Source organism: Physella acuta, unplaced genomic scaffold, assembly GCF_028476545.2.
Source record: "Physella acuta isolate Inbredline_101_S28 unplaced genomic scaffold, ASM2847654v3 ptg000079l, whole genome shotgun sequence".
Classification (NCBI taxonomy): Eukaryota; Metazoa; Mollusca; class Gastropoda; family Physidae; genus Physella; species Physella acuta.
In genome coordinates, this window is record NW_026731599.1 from 1,268,409 (window position 1) to 1,284,947 (window position 16,539).

The 16,539-nt window shown below is 39.3% G+C and overlaps 2 protein-coding genes across 7 annotated transcripts; one reads left to right on the forward strand and one right to left on the reverse strand.

The window, feature by feature from the left end:
* Positions 1 to 281: 281 nt before the first annotated feature.
* Positions 282 to 6,176, reverse strand: LOC131955450 (oocyte zinc finger protein XlCOF6). Its single transcript, XM_059319591.1, has 2 exons — positions 6,062 to 6,176; positions 282 to 3,271 (listed from the first exon to the last, which is right to left on the reverse strand). The coding sequence occupies exon 2, from the start codon at positions 3,235 to 3,237 to the stop codon at positions 1,150 to 1,152; it is 2,088 nt and encodes a 695-aa protein (XP_059175574.1). The 5' UTR covers positions 3,238 to 3,271; positions 6,062 to 6,176; the 3' UTR covers positions 282 to 1,149.
* On the forward strand, positions 6,160 to 16,402 carry LOC131955707 (endoplasmic reticulum-Golgi intermediate compartment protein 1). Of its 6 annotated transcripts, none has more exons than XM_059319957.1 (10): positions 6,160 to 6,342; positions 6,921 to 7,065; positions 7,220 to 7,354; positions 7,465 to 7,556; positions 8,279 to 8,403; positions 8,902 to 9,015; positions 11,137 to 11,191; positions 13,561 to 13,661; positions 14,068 to 14,190; positions 15,453 to 16,402. In XM_059319957.1, the coding sequence occupies exons 2-10, from the start codon at positions 7,046 to 7,048 to the stop codon at positions 15,558 to 15,560; spliced, it is 873 nt and encodes a 290-aa protein (XP_059175940.1). In that variant the 5' UTR covers positions 6,160 to 6,342; positions 6,921 to 7,045; the 3' UTR covers positions 15,561 to 16,402. The 6 variants fall into 6 exon arrangements, with proteins under 6 accessions (XP_059175940.1, XP_059175932.1, XP_059175955.1 ...); XM_059319949.1 differs by having other exon boundaries at positions 6,932 to 7,065; XM_059319972.1 differs by having other exon boundaries at positions 6,975 to 7,065.
* The last annotated feature ends 137 nt before the right edge of the window (positions 16,403 to 16,539 follow it).

Consider the following 16,539-nt stretch of genomic DNA (forward strand, 5'->3'; position numbering starts at 1 on the left):
ACAATAGTCTTTCAAATATTGCGAGCTGCTGATGGTGTTTTAATATTTAAAGTTAATATTTTTTGTTGTGTCGATGTAAAGAAAAAATAGAAAATAAAACAAGTATAAAAGACCTTTATTGCAACAAGCTTTTAAATGCACTGAAAATAAAACTAATCTACTTTCTTTCATAAAAGCTTGTCGCTAAAATATGTAAAAGATCTCATGAGCAACCAAAGCTTTTCTGAAAGAAAGCAGGTTAGTTTTATTTTCAGCGCATTTAAAAGCGCATTTCTATTGTATGAAGGTTTTTTTAATACTTGTTTTATTCAAATGTTATCATTTGTATGTCAGGAAGAAAAGTTGTGGAATCTAATTCTTGATGTCATCTAGACCGTGGGTCCTTGTATATAACTCACCCACACTGACAAACCAATTTTGTCAGCTTCACACTAAACTTGTCAACTACACATTAATCTTGTAAACTACATAGGTTGTCACACACTAATCTTGTCAACTACACACATGCAAGAGGGTGTCTGTAAAGTAAAACTGTGGTTTTTAATTGGGTGCAGGTTACAACTGTCGAGTGCCGTTACATGCCTAGTGGTCTATAGGGCAGATCAAATGGAGTCCACTTGTTTCTGCCACCTTTGAAGGGATAGTGTGGTCAGCACAATGCCCAGCCACCTGGTAGAGCTACTGTTGTATGGTTGTGCTACATGTCACAATACCTTTTGGCCAAATGTTTTTGTAGCTGTCATCAAGATGTCACTATATCTGTTGAAGGTCTGACTGGATTGTTTGCCAGTGGTGTAAATGTGTCAAGGGATGATTTGAACCGTGAGTGAACCAGTTTTAATTTGTTTGGTTCTAGTTCTGTTTAAATGTGAATGAGTGTGCCCAGCTTTAGAAAACCTCCTTGTCCCAACAATGTGCTGCGAATGGACAACAATATTAACCCCTCGGTTACATACATTTTTGTGATTTACATTTTTCAAATATAAAAATGTGAAAAGTGTGAGTAGGTCATAGGCATCTCTATCCCTCCAACATAGTAGATAATGACGATAAATTTATGTATAACTATTTAATGTTATTTATATCACTATAATGCTTATTATGATTTAACTCTACAAGTACAACTAGTTCCAGAGGAACAAGAATGAATCAGGCTGCCAAAGGCTCTTGGAACTGAAATACTGCTTTTTTAACATGCACCTGCATGTGACGTTTTAATTTGGCTTTTTCTGCAGTAGCATAGTCACAGAGCACACAGTGTAAGGACTTGATGAGAACGCCGTGGTTGGCCATGTGTTTCTTCAGGTTCTCTGCAGACTTGCCAGTGTAGGAGCAGATTTTGCAGAAGAAAGGTTTGACATCACTGTGCACATACGAGATGTGGTTATTGAGGCGTGGCTGGAATTTGCAGCGGTAAGCACAATAAGGGCAGGCCAGGGGTTTCTCTTCTGAATGACGATGTACATAATGTTTCTGCAAGTCATACTTCTCCACACTGGCGTACGCACATAGAGTGCATGAAAACCTTTTGACCTTCTTGTGTCTCTCCATATGTCGCTGGTAGGAGGCTTTCAGTCTGCACATGTACCCACACACATCACAGGAGAAGCTAAATTTACCAAAGTGGCTCTGCATGTGTGTGCGCAACTCAGTCAGGGTCTGACCAACAAAGTCACAGTAGGAACAAAAGTGGGTCCATTCACTCTTGTGCTCAGCCAAGGCATGTTTCTTCAGCTCCACCACCCGCCCAAACTCCAGCAGGCACTCACGGCACTTGTAAGAAGCTTTCAGGACATGTTCCTGGGATTTGTGCTGTCGTAGAATCAGCTTGTCGTGGGTGCTGAACTGGCAGATGTAGCAAACATACTTGTTGGGAGCTTCATGGATTTGCATGTGTCTCTTTAAACTCATTTTAGTTTTGCAGGCAAATTGACACAAAGCACACTTGAAATCTTTTTGACTGGAATGTTTGACCAGATGTTTCTTGAGCTGATCTTTTGTGTGACACCTGTACTGGCACAGCTCACAGATTACTCGCTTCACTGGCTCGTGGATGACCATGTGAGTATTCAAATGGGTCCAGGTCTTGGCCTTAAAGCCACACTGTGTACACAAATATGGACGATTTTCATTGTGCGTGCGTCTGATATGTTGGCGTATATCTTTAGTGGATGTGCCACACAGTGGACACAATGTACGTCCCTCGTGGGCAGCTGAAGCCATGTGGGCGCTCAGCTGCGCCTGGTTCAGGCAAGCGTAGCTGCACCTGGAGCAGAGCACAAAGTTTTTACTGCTGTGGGCTGTCCTCATGTGGGCTGTGACCTGACCTTTCTTTTGGTACTCAAACTGACAGAGTGGACAAGAAAAAGTTTGGCTGACCTTTGTCAGCAGGCTTGTCATCTTGGTCTTGTGGCCTAGTTTGTGAACAACAAGGCTGAGCTCATGCTGAAAACTTTTCCCACAGTGCCTGCACACAAAAGGATCCTTGACTCTATGCTCTCTTTTCTTGTGCCTCTGTAGCTCTATTTCCCCCTGGCACACAAAGGCACAGCTATCACAACAATGCTCCTGTTTGTCCTCATCCTCTTCTGAGTCTGCTGGCTCACATTTGGCCTCTAGTTTGAGAACCTTCTCTCTGTTTGAACAAGGTAGATCCTTAGCTTGCCATCTGTCGGGCTCATCAAGCCATGCAGCTCCATCTTTGCTGCCACTGGTCAAGTCAACATTACTTTGATGGAACACAACAGACTCAGCAGCTCCATCTTTGCTGCCACTGGTCAAGTCAACATTACTTTGATGGAACACAACAGACTCAGCAGCTTCATGCCTTAGGTCTTCAGCTTTGAGCAGGGTGAGTTGAGGCATTTCCCCGGCACTACTGTTAGTCCTGGCAGTGTCTGGTGCAGCAGTCACATGACTGGGCTCAACACTCTCCTCTACCTTGATCACTGGACTGGTCAGCATGACTGGATCAAGCTGGATCTCATCTAGACTGGGAACAGTTGCCTCTGTCAAATCACCAGTCCTCTGTAGACTTGCCTGGGCTGAAAGCTCTGTCATAGCACCAGTCCTCTGTAGACTTGTTTGAGTTGAAAGCTCCTCTAAAGTTTTAGCCAGAAGTTCTGGGGTAAGGTCAACTCCATCATAGTTGTAAATGATAATAACTTTACCATCATCACTCTCCAGGCCCTCTTGTACCTCTATGCAATACTGGAAGCTTTCATTCAGGTTTTCCATCCTGTGAAGAGGCTCTACACTTCAGCAGTCCAGTCTGCAAGGAAATTTTTTATTTACAACATAATTCACACAAAAATGTGTCTTGAATACAATATAGGTATATATTATAAATAAATAAATATTTTTTACTATTTTTACCCTGGCACCTCTTTACCACAATTTAAGCCCTTTTAATTTTTTTATTGCTTTACATTTTCAACATGTAGGGGCCTATATATATATATATATATATATATATATATATATATATATATATATATATATATATATATATATATATATATATATATATATATATATATATATATATGAGTTGACCCATGATGTAGTATACGCAGCCATCTGGTTGTTTTATTTTCTGCTGATCAGCAATTCATAATTTGTGAATTTTCATCATCCTAATTTTAATGAAGCTAGTTAATTTTTGTTAAGACACAACACTTGTGAGGTGGTATGTACTAATTAATAATTATGTACGTAGATGTTACCTGGCCTATTTTAAAAGTGATAATTTTTAAAAACCAAAGCAATATGTGTTATGATTGGTAAATTAAAATTAGGCCTAATAAATAAATATTATGGTTGGTAGGACCAAGGTTTGGGTTAGCATTGACATTATTAGCAAGTTATGTGTGTATTTAGTATTTTAGTTAACTACCAGTAACCTAACACCTCCTTTTAAACTTTTTAAAAGAAGATTCTAAAGTTTAATGATTAATCAGACACTTATTAATACTTATTATACTTATTAGGGGCCTAACACTCATTATTTTTTTTTACTTAGGGCCTAATAAAAAAATAATAGTAATAGGCCCCTACTTAATAATAATAAATTTAATAGAAGGACTATCCTGCCTATGGTCCTATAGTATAGTTTAGAAGTTTAGATAGAATTAGCCAGGCACACATAGCTAGATTTTTAGATAGTACTAGACTACCCGTCATCCGTTGGATAACTGTGGGTTTCGGGGGTCATCCATCAAAAAACATCACGTCTGTCACTCAGAGGCATAGCGACCCTTACCGGCGCCCGGGGACAAACTTTTCGATTTGAACCCCCCCCCCCCAAGATTTCGATTTGCAACCCCCCCCTCAAACTTTTGATGTGCACCCCCCCCCCTTAAACTTTCGATTTGCACCCCCCTCAACCTTTCAATTTATTTTTCCAAACCATTTTGGCGCCCCAACATATGTCCCCCCCCCCCCTCCTCGCTACGCTACTGCAGTGTCACTTATCGTCAAAAAAAACAGTCCCCACATTCAAAAATATGTTTTTTTATCTTTTAAAAACACCGAAAACACCGATTTCGGACTATCCCTTCATATACTGACGTCACATGTGACCTACTCAACTCTACTTCACCTGCCCAGTGTCCCGCCAAGTCTCAGACAACATGTTTTTATCGTTTAATAAACGATTCCAGCCGAGCATGTCTCTGACCACACTATCCTTTCATATGCTTAGGACAAAGAAACAGATGAACTCTACTTCACCTGCCATGTATCCTGCCAAGTTCAGATAGGCAACTTTATCATTCACATCTAAAAAAAATTGAAAAAAAAATATCATTGACATATTGGTCTAGAACCTGTGCCACCCGCATGAGAGCCAACTTCACTACCAACTTAGCTATTTACTCGTGGCGTCACAAAAGAATTTTTATACTATACTTTGAGTCTCCTTATGCAACTTGATTTACACGCATAGATCTAGATCTAAGTCTAGTAGTAGTAACTTTCAACTTAAATTTTATCTTAAATTAGCCAAACAAAGATTTATATAAAATAATTTAGGCCTGAAATAGATTCAAGATGTATTAAGACTGAAATAGATTCTAGATCTAGAATTTACATTGAGTCTAGTGACCTAGATCTAGGCTAGATTCATAACTTTCCTTCGACAGCTGATCTTTAGATCTAGAGAAATTTATTTTAAAACTAAATGAAAAAAGACAGTTGAAAATTGATATAAGTGTTGGAACGTAATAAATACAGCAAACGGACGTATTGTTAAAGTTATGACCGACAGAAAATTAGATTTAGAACGTGTTAAACTTTTGAATGGGAACACAATTTTCTTCGATAGACGCCGCCATTTTATTGTACTAAAGAGTAAACAAAAAACTGTGACGTCACGGTCCCGACAAGTGTAGTGGTCGTTCTAAACTTTAAAAAAAATAGGGTTACTCTACGTATGAATAAATCAATAAATTAATTAACATCTTTAAATAAATGTGTGATTAACAGTCTGTCTTAAAACAAATATTTTTCTCTACCTACATACTATTTTACAGCTCTCCACGATGAGTGCAACCATAGCATGCGCAATAGTCAATCAGCCAAACAAACAAACAAAAAAATAAATATTCAAACATGTAAACAAACTTGAGTTTTAGTAGTATAAGACTAGTAGATCTAGATAGATCTAGATCTACGAGATATCTAAAATCTAATTCTAGATATCTCCAGACTAGTCACTAGTGTCTAGATCTAATCTCTAGATTAGAATTAGATCTAGATCTAGCTCTATTCTATAGTATAGTATCTATCTATACTCTATACGTCACTATACAGTACTATACGAGTCTATAGGCAGGCCCTATCTTAATCTAACTTTTAAAGTGTAAATTGAGTGTAAACTTTAATGACTAGCTACTAGCTAGAGTTAGAGTCTAATAAAATAATAGATCTAGATCTAGTGACTAGTCAGATGGTCTTGGCACTGCACTTCAACTGGATGGAAAGAAAAAATAATATTTAGGCCTAAACGATGAACATACTTAAAAGCAATAATACTTAGATCTATATAATATAATACACTAACTTATTTAAAATATAGGATCTAGTCTAGAAATCTAGTATTTTTAGCAGAAAACACTGGACAGGCTAGGAATGATACGGAGGTTGACGGAGTCACTTCTTTTCGCGCATGACAAAACTGTCCAGAATTTTTGCCGTGGAATACAAAATTAAAAATCCAATAGTTATAAAATGAAACTAGTATCTAGATCTAATAGCTTTTTCAAATTTTAACAATTTTCACATCTAAATAGGGCCTATCTAATTACACAATTAAGAACTGTTAAAACCAAGTTAAATGTGAAGGTATGTTGTGTTGTCTTAAATTAATTCGTGAATAGGATAAAAGTCTGTGTTACTGTTTCAACTCCATTATCTAAAGGAAAGATGGGAAAAACTTTTTGGATGAACTCTTCTGTAGGCCTAGTCTATCTCTAGTTATCTAGAATCTAGATCTAACACTACACAAGAGAAACAACGGGCTGTTCCACTCAAACCGGTAAAGCCAAAGAGAATCATATCTCTAGATCTAGACTCTATGCATTTTTAATCTTAATGTTTTTAATGATTAAAAATATGTCGTCACCATCTCAAAGTTTTAATTCCTTAATTACAATTCTTATTATTACACGATTATGCTTTGCATTTCGAGTTATGTTTACATTAACATTGCCACGTAGATCTACTAAGATCCAGACAACACTCACAGTCAACACTCAACAGTTAGATCTAGATATTTAGATCTAGTAATAATAATAGTTTTATTGTCAAGACCATGTGTGTAACATAATAAATCGTACCAGTGTAGTTGATAATAAAATAATAGTTTTTTTTTTTTTTTGTCAAGCCAGTGTGTAACATAATAAATAGTTTAAATAAAATAGTCTTATTTCAGACTCAAGTTCTCTAGAATAACTTGTAATAAAACATTCAAACAGAGCCGACACCCTGTAGATCTACTCAGTTTTGTGAAATAATTTTTTGTATTGCTGCCACTTTATAAGCAAACATGCAGTTTGACATTAGAAGGTAAAGACAAATTTCTTTTAACTTTTTATTTGTTTTAATGCTCTGCTAAACATAATGGTTTTTTTATAGCAGTTTTAGTTATTTCTTAAATAATTTTAAAAAAAGGTTTGTAAAAATAGGTGTAACTGTAACTTGAATTGTTTGTTGAATCTAGATTAGACATCTATCGCAAGGTACCCAAAGACCTAACCCAGCCTACCCTAACTGGGGCCATGATTTCCGTATGCAGCTGCCTTTTTATCACCTATCTCTTTGTATCAGAACTTAGAGAATTCTTAACAGTGGAAGTGTAAGTCCATCCCAGTTACGTTTTTATTTAGATTTGTTTTACAGGCTTATTCCATTTCTTTAGAGTATTTTTTTTCTCCCCATTTTGTTGATAGATTTTTCTGTTTCTAGACAGAGTGTTCTCACTGTGGAAGATCCTGTGACACATTCTGAAAAGATTCCTGTTTTTATTAATATAACTTTACCCAACATGGCTTGTGAATGTAAGTTAGAACTGTGTACTATCAACCTGTGACCCTGTACCTAGACAAATGTTTCAGATATCGGCTTAGTTATACAAGATGTTTGTGATGTTTGAGATATTGATTTAGATATACGTGATGTTTGTGATGTTTGAGATATTGATTTAGATATACAAGATGTTTGTGATGTTTCAGATATCGGTTTAGATAAACAAGATGTTTGTGATGTTTCAGATATCGGTTTAGATATACAAGATGTTTGTGATGTTTCAGATATCGGTTTAGATATACAAGATGTTTGTGATGTTTGAGATATTGATTTAGATATACAAGATGTTTGTGATGTTTCAGATATCGGTTTAGATATACAAGATGTTTGTGATGTTTCAGATATCGGTTTAGATATACAAGATGTTTGTGATGTTTCAGATGTCGGTTTAGATATACAAGATGTTTGTGATGTTTCAGATATTGGTTTAGATATACAAGATGTTTGTGATGTTTCAGATATTGGTTTAGATATACAAGATGTTTGTGATGTTTCAGATATCGGTTTAGATATACAAGATGTTTGTGATGTTTCAGATGTCGGTTTAGATATACAAGATGTTTGTGATGTTTCAGATGTCGGTTTAGATATACACGATGTTTGTGATGTTTCAGATATCGGTTTAGATATACAAGATGTTTGTGATGTTTCAGATATTGATTTAGATATACAAGAGATGTTTGTTATGTTTCAGATGTCGGTTTAGATATACAAGATGACATGGGTCGTCATGAAGTTGGTTTCAGGGACAATACTCACAAAGAGCCTTTAAATGAAGGAAAGGGGTGTAGATTTGAAAGCCATTTTTTGATCAATAAGGTATGTCTGATGTAAACAGTTCTCTTTTTTTACAAGCTTTTACTTAGTTGGCATCGTCTGTTTGTTTGTGGGTTTGTGGCAATGCTTGTAACTCAATTTTTACCCACTTCTAATGCAGCAATTTAATTCCAATTTTCCAGTTACCTTCTGCTTTGAGAGCAATGTATGAAAACTATAATTAGACATTAGATTAGTCATTATAAAATTAATTGAACAGTTTTTAAACTAAAGGGAGATAACAAAATTAAATGCTAGCGATCAAGGGTGAACTCTTCACAATTGGCTGATTTCTCGCATGCTCTGCAAGGTATGGGCAGATAATTGTGTCAAAAGTTACTGAACGGGTTTTAACGGAAATATTTTTAGAAGTGGCCAAATTACTAAAAAGTTGAAAAAAACAAATTTTAAAACCTTCAAAACAATAAAAAGGTATTCTTTATTAATAAATACTTTGGTTGCACAAACTTGTAGTTGGACCATTGTCTCTTCCTCTGTCAGGTGCCAGGCAACTTTCATGTCTCCACTCACTCTGCCAAATCCCAACCAGAGAATCCTGACATGACCCACATTGTGCACAAGCTGCGCTTTGGGATGGACTTGGCTGAGGGCAAGGTGAGAGTGTTGGGGCTAGTGGGACAGGTTGTGTTGGGGCTAGTGGGACAGGTTGTGTTGGGGCTAGCCAGTGGGACAGGTTGTGTTGGGGCTAGCCAGTGGGACAGGTTGTGTTGGGGCTAGCCAGTGGGACAGGTTGTGTAGGGGCTAGTGGGACAGGTTGTGTTGTGGCTAGTGGGACAGGTTGTGTTGGGGCTAGTGGGACAGGTTGTGTTGGGGCTAGCCAGTGGGACAGGTTGTGTTTGGGCTAGTGGGACAGGTTGTGTTGGGGCTAGTGGGACAGGTTGTGTTGGGGCTAGTGGGACAGGTTGTGTTGGGGCTAGCCAGTGGGACAGGTTGTGTTGGGGCTAGTGGGACAGGTTGTGTTGGGGCTAGCCAGTGGGACAGGTTGTGTTTGGGCTAGTGGGACAGGTTGTGTTGGGGCCAGTGGGACAGGTTGTGTTGGGGCTAGTGGGACAGGTTGTGTTGGGGCTAGCCAGTGGGACAGGTTGTGTTGGGGCTAGTGGGACAGGTTGTGTTGGGGCTAGCCAGTGGGACAGGTTGTGTTGGGGCTAGTGGGACAGGTTGTGTTGGGGCTAGTGGGACAGGTTGTGTTTGGGCTAGTGGGACAGGTTGTGTTGGGGCTAGTGGGACAGGTTGTGTTGGGGCTAGTGGGACAGGTTGTGTTGGGGCTAGCCAGTGGGACAGGTTGTGTTGGGGCTAGCCAGTGGGATAGGTTGTGTTGGGGCTAGCCAGTGGGACAGGTTGTGTTGGGGCTAGCCAGTGGGACAGGTTGTGTTGGGGCTAGTGGGACAGGTTGTGTTGGGGCTAGTGGGACAGGTTGTGTTGGGGCTAGCCAGTGGGACAGGTTGTGTTGTGGCTAGCCAGTGGGACAGGTTGTGTTGGGGCTAGTGGGACAGGTTGTGTTGGGGCTAGCCAGTGGGACAGGTTGTGTTGGGGCTAGCCAGTGGGACAGGTTGTGTTGGGGCTAGTGGGGCAGGTTGTGTTGGGGCTAGTGGGACAGGTTGTGTTGGGGCTAGTGGGACAGGTTGTGTTGGGGCTAGCCAGTGGGACAGGTTGTGTTGGGGCTAGTGGGACAGGTTGTGTTGGGGCTAGCCAGTGGGACAGGTTGTGTTGGGGCTAGCCAGTGGGACAGGTTGTGTTGGGGCTAGCCAGTGGGACAGGTTGTGTTGGGGCTAGTGGGACAGGTTGTGTTGTGGCCAGTGGGACAGGTTGTGTAGGGGCTAGTGGGACAGGTTGTGTTGTGGCTAGTGGGACAGGTTGTGTTGGGGCTAGTGGGACAGGTTGTGTTGTGGCTAGTGGGACAGGTTGTGTTGGGGCTAGTGGGACAGGTTGTGTTGGGGCTAGCCAGTGGGACAGGTTGTGTTGGGGCTAGTGGGACAGGTTGTGATGGGGCTAGCCAGTGGGACAGGTTGTGTTGGGGCTAGTGGGACAGGTTGTGTTGGGGCTAGCCAGTGGGACAGGTTGTGTTGGGGCTTGTGGGGCAGGTTGTGTTGGGGCTAGTGGGACAGGTTGTGTTGGGGCTAGTGGGACAGGTTGTGTTGGGGCTAGCCAGTGGGACAGGTTGTGTTGGGGCTAGTGGGACAGGTTGTGTTGGGGCTAGTGGGACAGGTTGTGTTGGGGCTAGCCAGTGGGACAGGTTGTGTTGGGGCTAGTGGGACAGGTTGTGTTGGGGCTAGTGGGACAGGTTGTGTTGGGGCTAGCCAGTGGGACAGGTTGTGTTGGGGCTAGCCAGTGGGACAGGTTGTGTTGGGGCTAGCCAGTGGGACAGGTTGTGTTGGGGCTAGCCAGTGGGACAGGTTGTGTTGGGGCTAGCCAGTGGGACAGGTTGTGTTGGGGCTAGCCAGTGGGACAGGTTGTGTTGGGGCTAGCCAGTGGGACAGGTTGTGTTGGGGCTAGTGGGACAGGTTGTGTTGGGGCTAGCCAGTGGGACAGGTTGTGTTGGGGCTAGCCAGTGGGACAGGTTGTGTTGGGGCTAGCCAGTGGGACAGGTTGTGTTGGGGCTAGCCAGTGGGACATGTGGTGTCAGCTTTTAAAATTAAATTAATTGGCATTTATGTGATAAAATTTTAAAAATATTTTTTGTATTGCATAATTTAATGGAATTGTTTTTTGATTTAGCAAGTGAAAGGATCCTTCAATGCACTAGAAAATGTTGATAAAAGAAATTCTAATGGTAAGGCTGCTTTGTATAAAAATTGTTGAATATGTTTGACTTACAATGGTAAGGCTGCTTTGTATAAAAATTGTTGAATATGTTTGACTTACATTTACAATGGATGTCTTAGCACATTTTATACCTCAGACCACCTACATTAGCTGAACTCTACTTGATCTGCCCTGCAGATCATTGGATCTGAGAGCGCTTGACGTAAGTGGCACTGGTAGGTTGTTCCACCTGTGCCATTATTGCTCTAATGTAAAACTCAAATAAGTGTCATCTACAATCCAGCCAAATCTCAGTACATACACATGTTACATTTTACGTGGCATTGGTTCACTAGTACATAGATAGTTATAAGACAAGCTTTTTAAAAAAAATGATTTATAGTGATTGTTGTGTGACTGATGAATGATTATTTTATGACTGATGAACTGATTATTGTTGAATGATAAAATGATAGTTGTATGGCTGAAATGAAATTATAGTTGTATGACTGTGATGAAATTATTGTTGTATGATTGTGATGAAATTATAGTTGTATGACTGTGATGAAATTATTATTGTATGACTGTGATGAAATTATTGTTGTATGACTGATGAAATTATTGTTGTATGACTGTGATGAAATTATTGTTGTATGACTGTGATGAAATTATTGTTGTATGATTGTGATGAAATTATTGTTGTATGACTGTGATGAAATTATAGTTGTATGACTGTGATGAAATTATTATTGTATGACTGTGATGAAATTATTGTTGTATAACTGATGAAATTATTGTTGTATGACTGTGATGAAATTATTGTTGTATGACTGTGATGAAATTATAGTTGTATGACTGTGATGAAATTATTATTGTATGACTGTGATGAAATTATTGTTGTATGACTGATGAAATTATTGTTGTATGACTGTGATGAAATTATTGTTGTATGACTGTGATGAAATTATTGTTGTATGACTGATGAAATTATTGTTGTATGACTGTGATGAAATTATTGTTGTATGACTGATGAAATTATTGTTGTATGACTGATGAAATTATTGTTGTATGACTGTGATAAAATTATAGTTGTATGACTGATGAAATTATTGTTGTATGACTGTGATGAAATTATTGTTGTATGACTGTGATTAAACTATTGTTGTATGACTGTGATGAAATTATTGTTGTATGACTGATGAAATTATTGTTGTATGACTGTGATGAAATTATTGTTGTATGACTGTGATGAAATTATTGTTGTATGACTGTGATGAAATTATTGTTGTATGACTGTGATGAAATTATTGTTGTATGACTGATGAAATTATTGTTGTATGACTGTGATGAAATTATTATTGTATGACTGTGATGAAATTATTGTTGTATGACTGTGATGAAATTATTATTGTATGACTGTGATGAAATTATTGTTGTATGACTGTGATGAAATTATTGGTGTATGACTGTGATGAAATTATTATTGTATGACTGTGATGAAATTATTGTTGTATGACTGTGATGAAATTATTGGTGTATGACTGTGATGAAATTATTATTGTATGACTGATGAAAAAATTTCCTATTGAAACTTGCCTGTAGTTTCTCACAAGGGTAGGCATGTCTATATTCTGATCAGAAAAATGACTGTCTGATGAAAAATATGACTTTCTGATTAGAATTATAACTGTCTGATTAGAATTATAACTGTCTGATTAGAATTATAACTGTCTGATTAGAATTATAACTGTCTGATTAGAATTGTAACTGTCTGATTAGAATTATAACTGTCTGATTAGAATTATAACTGTCTGATTAGAATTATGACTGTCTGATTAGAATTATGACTGTCTGATTAGAATTAAAACTGTCTGGTTAGAATTATAACTGTCTGATTAGAATTATAACTGTCTGATTAGAATTATAACTGTCTGATTAGAATTATAACTGTCTGATTAGAATTATGACTGTCTGATTAGAATTATAACTGTCTGATTAGAATTATAACTGTCTGATTAGAATTATAACTGTCTGATTAGAATTATAACTGTCTGATTAGAATTATAACTGATTAGAATTATAACTGTCTGATTAGAATTATGACTGTCTGATTAGAATTATAACTGTCTGATTAGAATTATAACTGTCTGATTAGAATTATGACTGATTAGAATTATAACTGTCTGATTAGAATTATAACTGTCTGATTAGAATTATGTCTGATTAGAATTATAACTGTCTGATAAGAATTATAACTGTCTGATTAGAATTATAACTGTCTGATTAGAATTATAACTGTCTGATTAGAATTATAACTGTCTGATTAGAATTATAACTGTCTGATTAGAATTATAACTGTCTGATTAGAATTATAACTGTCTGATAATTTTTTCCTAGCTCTGACAACACATGACTACATACTCCGTGTGGTGCCTTCAGTGTATGAAGACAGATATAACAACATACGTTTTCCATTCCAGTACACATACAGTTACAGAGTAAGTCCAGGATAACTCCATAATTTCTCTTCCATAAGGTCATTGTGTAGAGCTGTTGGTCTGTCTGTGACCTTCCATAAGGTCATTGTGTAGAGCTGTTGGTCAGTCTGTGACCTTCCATAAGGTCATTGTGTAGAGCTGTTGGTCAGTCTGTGACCTTCCATAAGGTCATTGTGTAGAGCTGTTGGTCTGTCTGTGACCTTCCATAAGGTCATTGTGTAGAGCTGTTGGTCAGTCTGTGACCTTCCATAAGGTCATTGTGTAGAGCTGTTGGTCTGTCTGTGACCTTCCATAAGGTCATTGTGTAGAGCTGTTGGTCTGTCTGTGACCTTCCATAAGGTCATTGTGTAGAGCTGTTGGTCTGTCTGTTGGTTTGTTCTAATGGCTGTTCTCTTAAAATTTTCAGGACATGATGCAGATGGGTCATGGTGGGCACATCATGCCAGCTATTTGGTTTCGCTATGAACTCAGCCCAATCACTGTGCGCTACACAGAAAAGACAAAACCTTTTTACACATTTTTGGTCATGGTAAGATTTTGATTATAGGCATGTTATAATGGAATAACCAGCCATTATTGTGTTAGCCGTTGGAAAAAAAAGTTTTAAGTACTAAAATGTAACCTTTAAACTGTGAATAGTTTTAACTCCAATGTCCATTAGATGAATCCCTGATTTTTTATGATACAGATCACTGTAGTAACTCCCAACTTTCCTAATGGTTGGTGGGGGTCACCTGACTCAGCTTGACCAATGACAGTGATGTTTATTTGTATGGGCTGGTCATTGAAAGCCAAGTTATATGTCAGTGTGGAGCCAGCCACAAGTTAACCAAAGTACTAAAAAAAAAGCACAAAAATAATGTTGACAAAATTTCTTGCCTAAAAGTCATCTTAAATCCTTAGTGTTATTGTAGCATGTAGCAACAAGGAACTCATTGTAACATCCCCCCCCCCCCCCCACCACAATTCATTTTACTTGCACAAACTGCATTTACCCACAACCTTTGACCTTAGCTTGTCTATCCCTCTCATGGAAGATGACTAGCCCCTTCTGTATCTCCCCAGATCTTATGCCTTCTGTATCTCCCCAGATCTTATGCCTTCTGTATCTCATCAGATCTTATGCCTTCTGTATCTCCCCAGATCTTATGCCCTCTGTATCTCCCCAGATCTTATGCCTTCTGTATCTCCCCGGATCTTATGCCCTCTATCTCCCCAGATCTTATGCCCTCTGTATCTCCCCAGATCTCATGCCTTCTGTATCTCCCCAGATCTTATGCCCTCTGTATCTCCCCAGATCTTATGCCCTCTGTATCTCCCCAGATCTTATGCCCTCTGTATCTCCCCAGATCTTATGCCTTCTGTATCTCCCCAGATCTTATGCCCTCTGTATCTCCCCAGATCTTATGCCTTCTGTATCTCCCCAGATCTTATGCCTTCTGTATCTCCCCAGATCTTATGCCTTCTGTATCTCCCCAGATCTTATGCCCTCTGTATCTCCCCGGATCTTATGCCCTCTGTATCTCCCCAGATCTTATGCCTTCTGTATCTCCCCAGATCTTATGCCCTCTGTATCTCCCCAGATCTTATGCCCTCTGTATCTCCCCAGATCTTATGCCTTCTGTATCTCCCCGGATCTTATGCCTTCTGTATCTTCCCAGATCTTATGCCTTCTTTATCTCCCCAGATCTTATGCCTTCTGTATCTCCCCAGATCTTATGCCCTCTGTATCTCCCCAGATCTTATGCCCTCTGTATCTCCCCGGATCTTATGCCTTCTGTATCTCCCCAGATCTGCGCCATCATTGGTGGGACATTCACAGTGGCTGGGATCATTGATGGCTTTATATTTTCTGCTTCTGAATTGATCAAAAAAGCTGAACTTGGAAAGCTTAGCTGAGACTGGTGCCACTACTCTAGGTGTTACTTGTATTTGGTCCCTATAGAATGTATTTATTTCTCTATTTTACTCACGGTTGTTACATTTATTTTACTCACGGTTTAACCTCATGTGCTTTGAGAGTGAGGACTTTGCCTTGTTCATTCTTTTCTTTAAGAGGGCCATATGTTGAGTCACCATAGAAGTGATATGAGAGCCATATGTTGAGTCACCATAGAAGTGATATTTTGATTTAGCCATAGATCTGTTGACAACATAGCCCGCTGTTTTAAAGAAGGAATCAACCTTCTTTAAGTTGTTGACAGACAAAAGGATTTATTTTTGTAACATCATCTGCTCTAAGGAAATCATCCATAGCTGACATCCCATAATTTTTAACTCCTCACTGTCTCATAGTTTTTTATCACTCTCCTAGTTGTATACACATGTACTGTACTGGAGTCAGGGGGTACAATACACATGTAGGCTGCAGGTACTGGAGTCAGGGGGTACAATACACATGTAGGCTGCAGGTACTGGAGTCAGGGGTACAATACACATGTAGGCTGCAGGTACTGGAGTCAGGGGGTACAATACACATGTAGGCTGCAGGTACTGGAGTCAGGGGGTACAATACACATGTAGGCTGCAGGTACTGGAGTCAGGGGGTACAATACACATGTAGGCTGCAGGTACTGGAGTCAGGGGGTACAATACACATGTAGGCTGCAGGTACTGGAGTCAGGGGGTACAATACACATGTAGGCTGCAGGTACTGGAGTCAGGGGGTACAATACACATGTAGGCTGCAGGTACTGGAGTCAGGGGGTACAATACACATGTAGGCTGCAGGTACTGGAGTCAGGGGGTACTATACACATGTAGGCTGCAGGTACTGGAGTCAGGGGGTACAATACACATGTAGGCTGCAGGTACTGGAGTCAGGGGGTACAATACACATGTAGGCTGCAGGTACTGGAGTCAGGGGGTACAATACACA

What these genes read in the sequence shown, in the direction of transcription:
- LOC131955450 (XM_059319591.1), bottom strand. Translation starts at nt 3,237, where the DNA reads ATGGAAAACCTGAATGAAAGCTTCCAGTATTGCATAGAGGTACAAGAG.
- LOC131955707 (XM_059319957.1), top strand. Translation starts at nt 7,046, where the DNA reads ATGCAGTTTGACATTAGAAG. An exon ending in ATGCAGTTTGACATTAGAAG is followed by an intron (nt 7,066 to 7,219) that starts GTAAAGACAAAT and finishes TGTTGAATCTAG; the next exon opens with ATTAGACATCTATCGCAAGG. An exon ending in GAATTCTTAACAGTGGAAGT is followed by an intron (nt 7,355 to 7,464) that starts GTAAGTCCATCC and finishes TTCTGTTTCTAG; the next exon opens with ACAGAGTGTTCTCACTGTGG.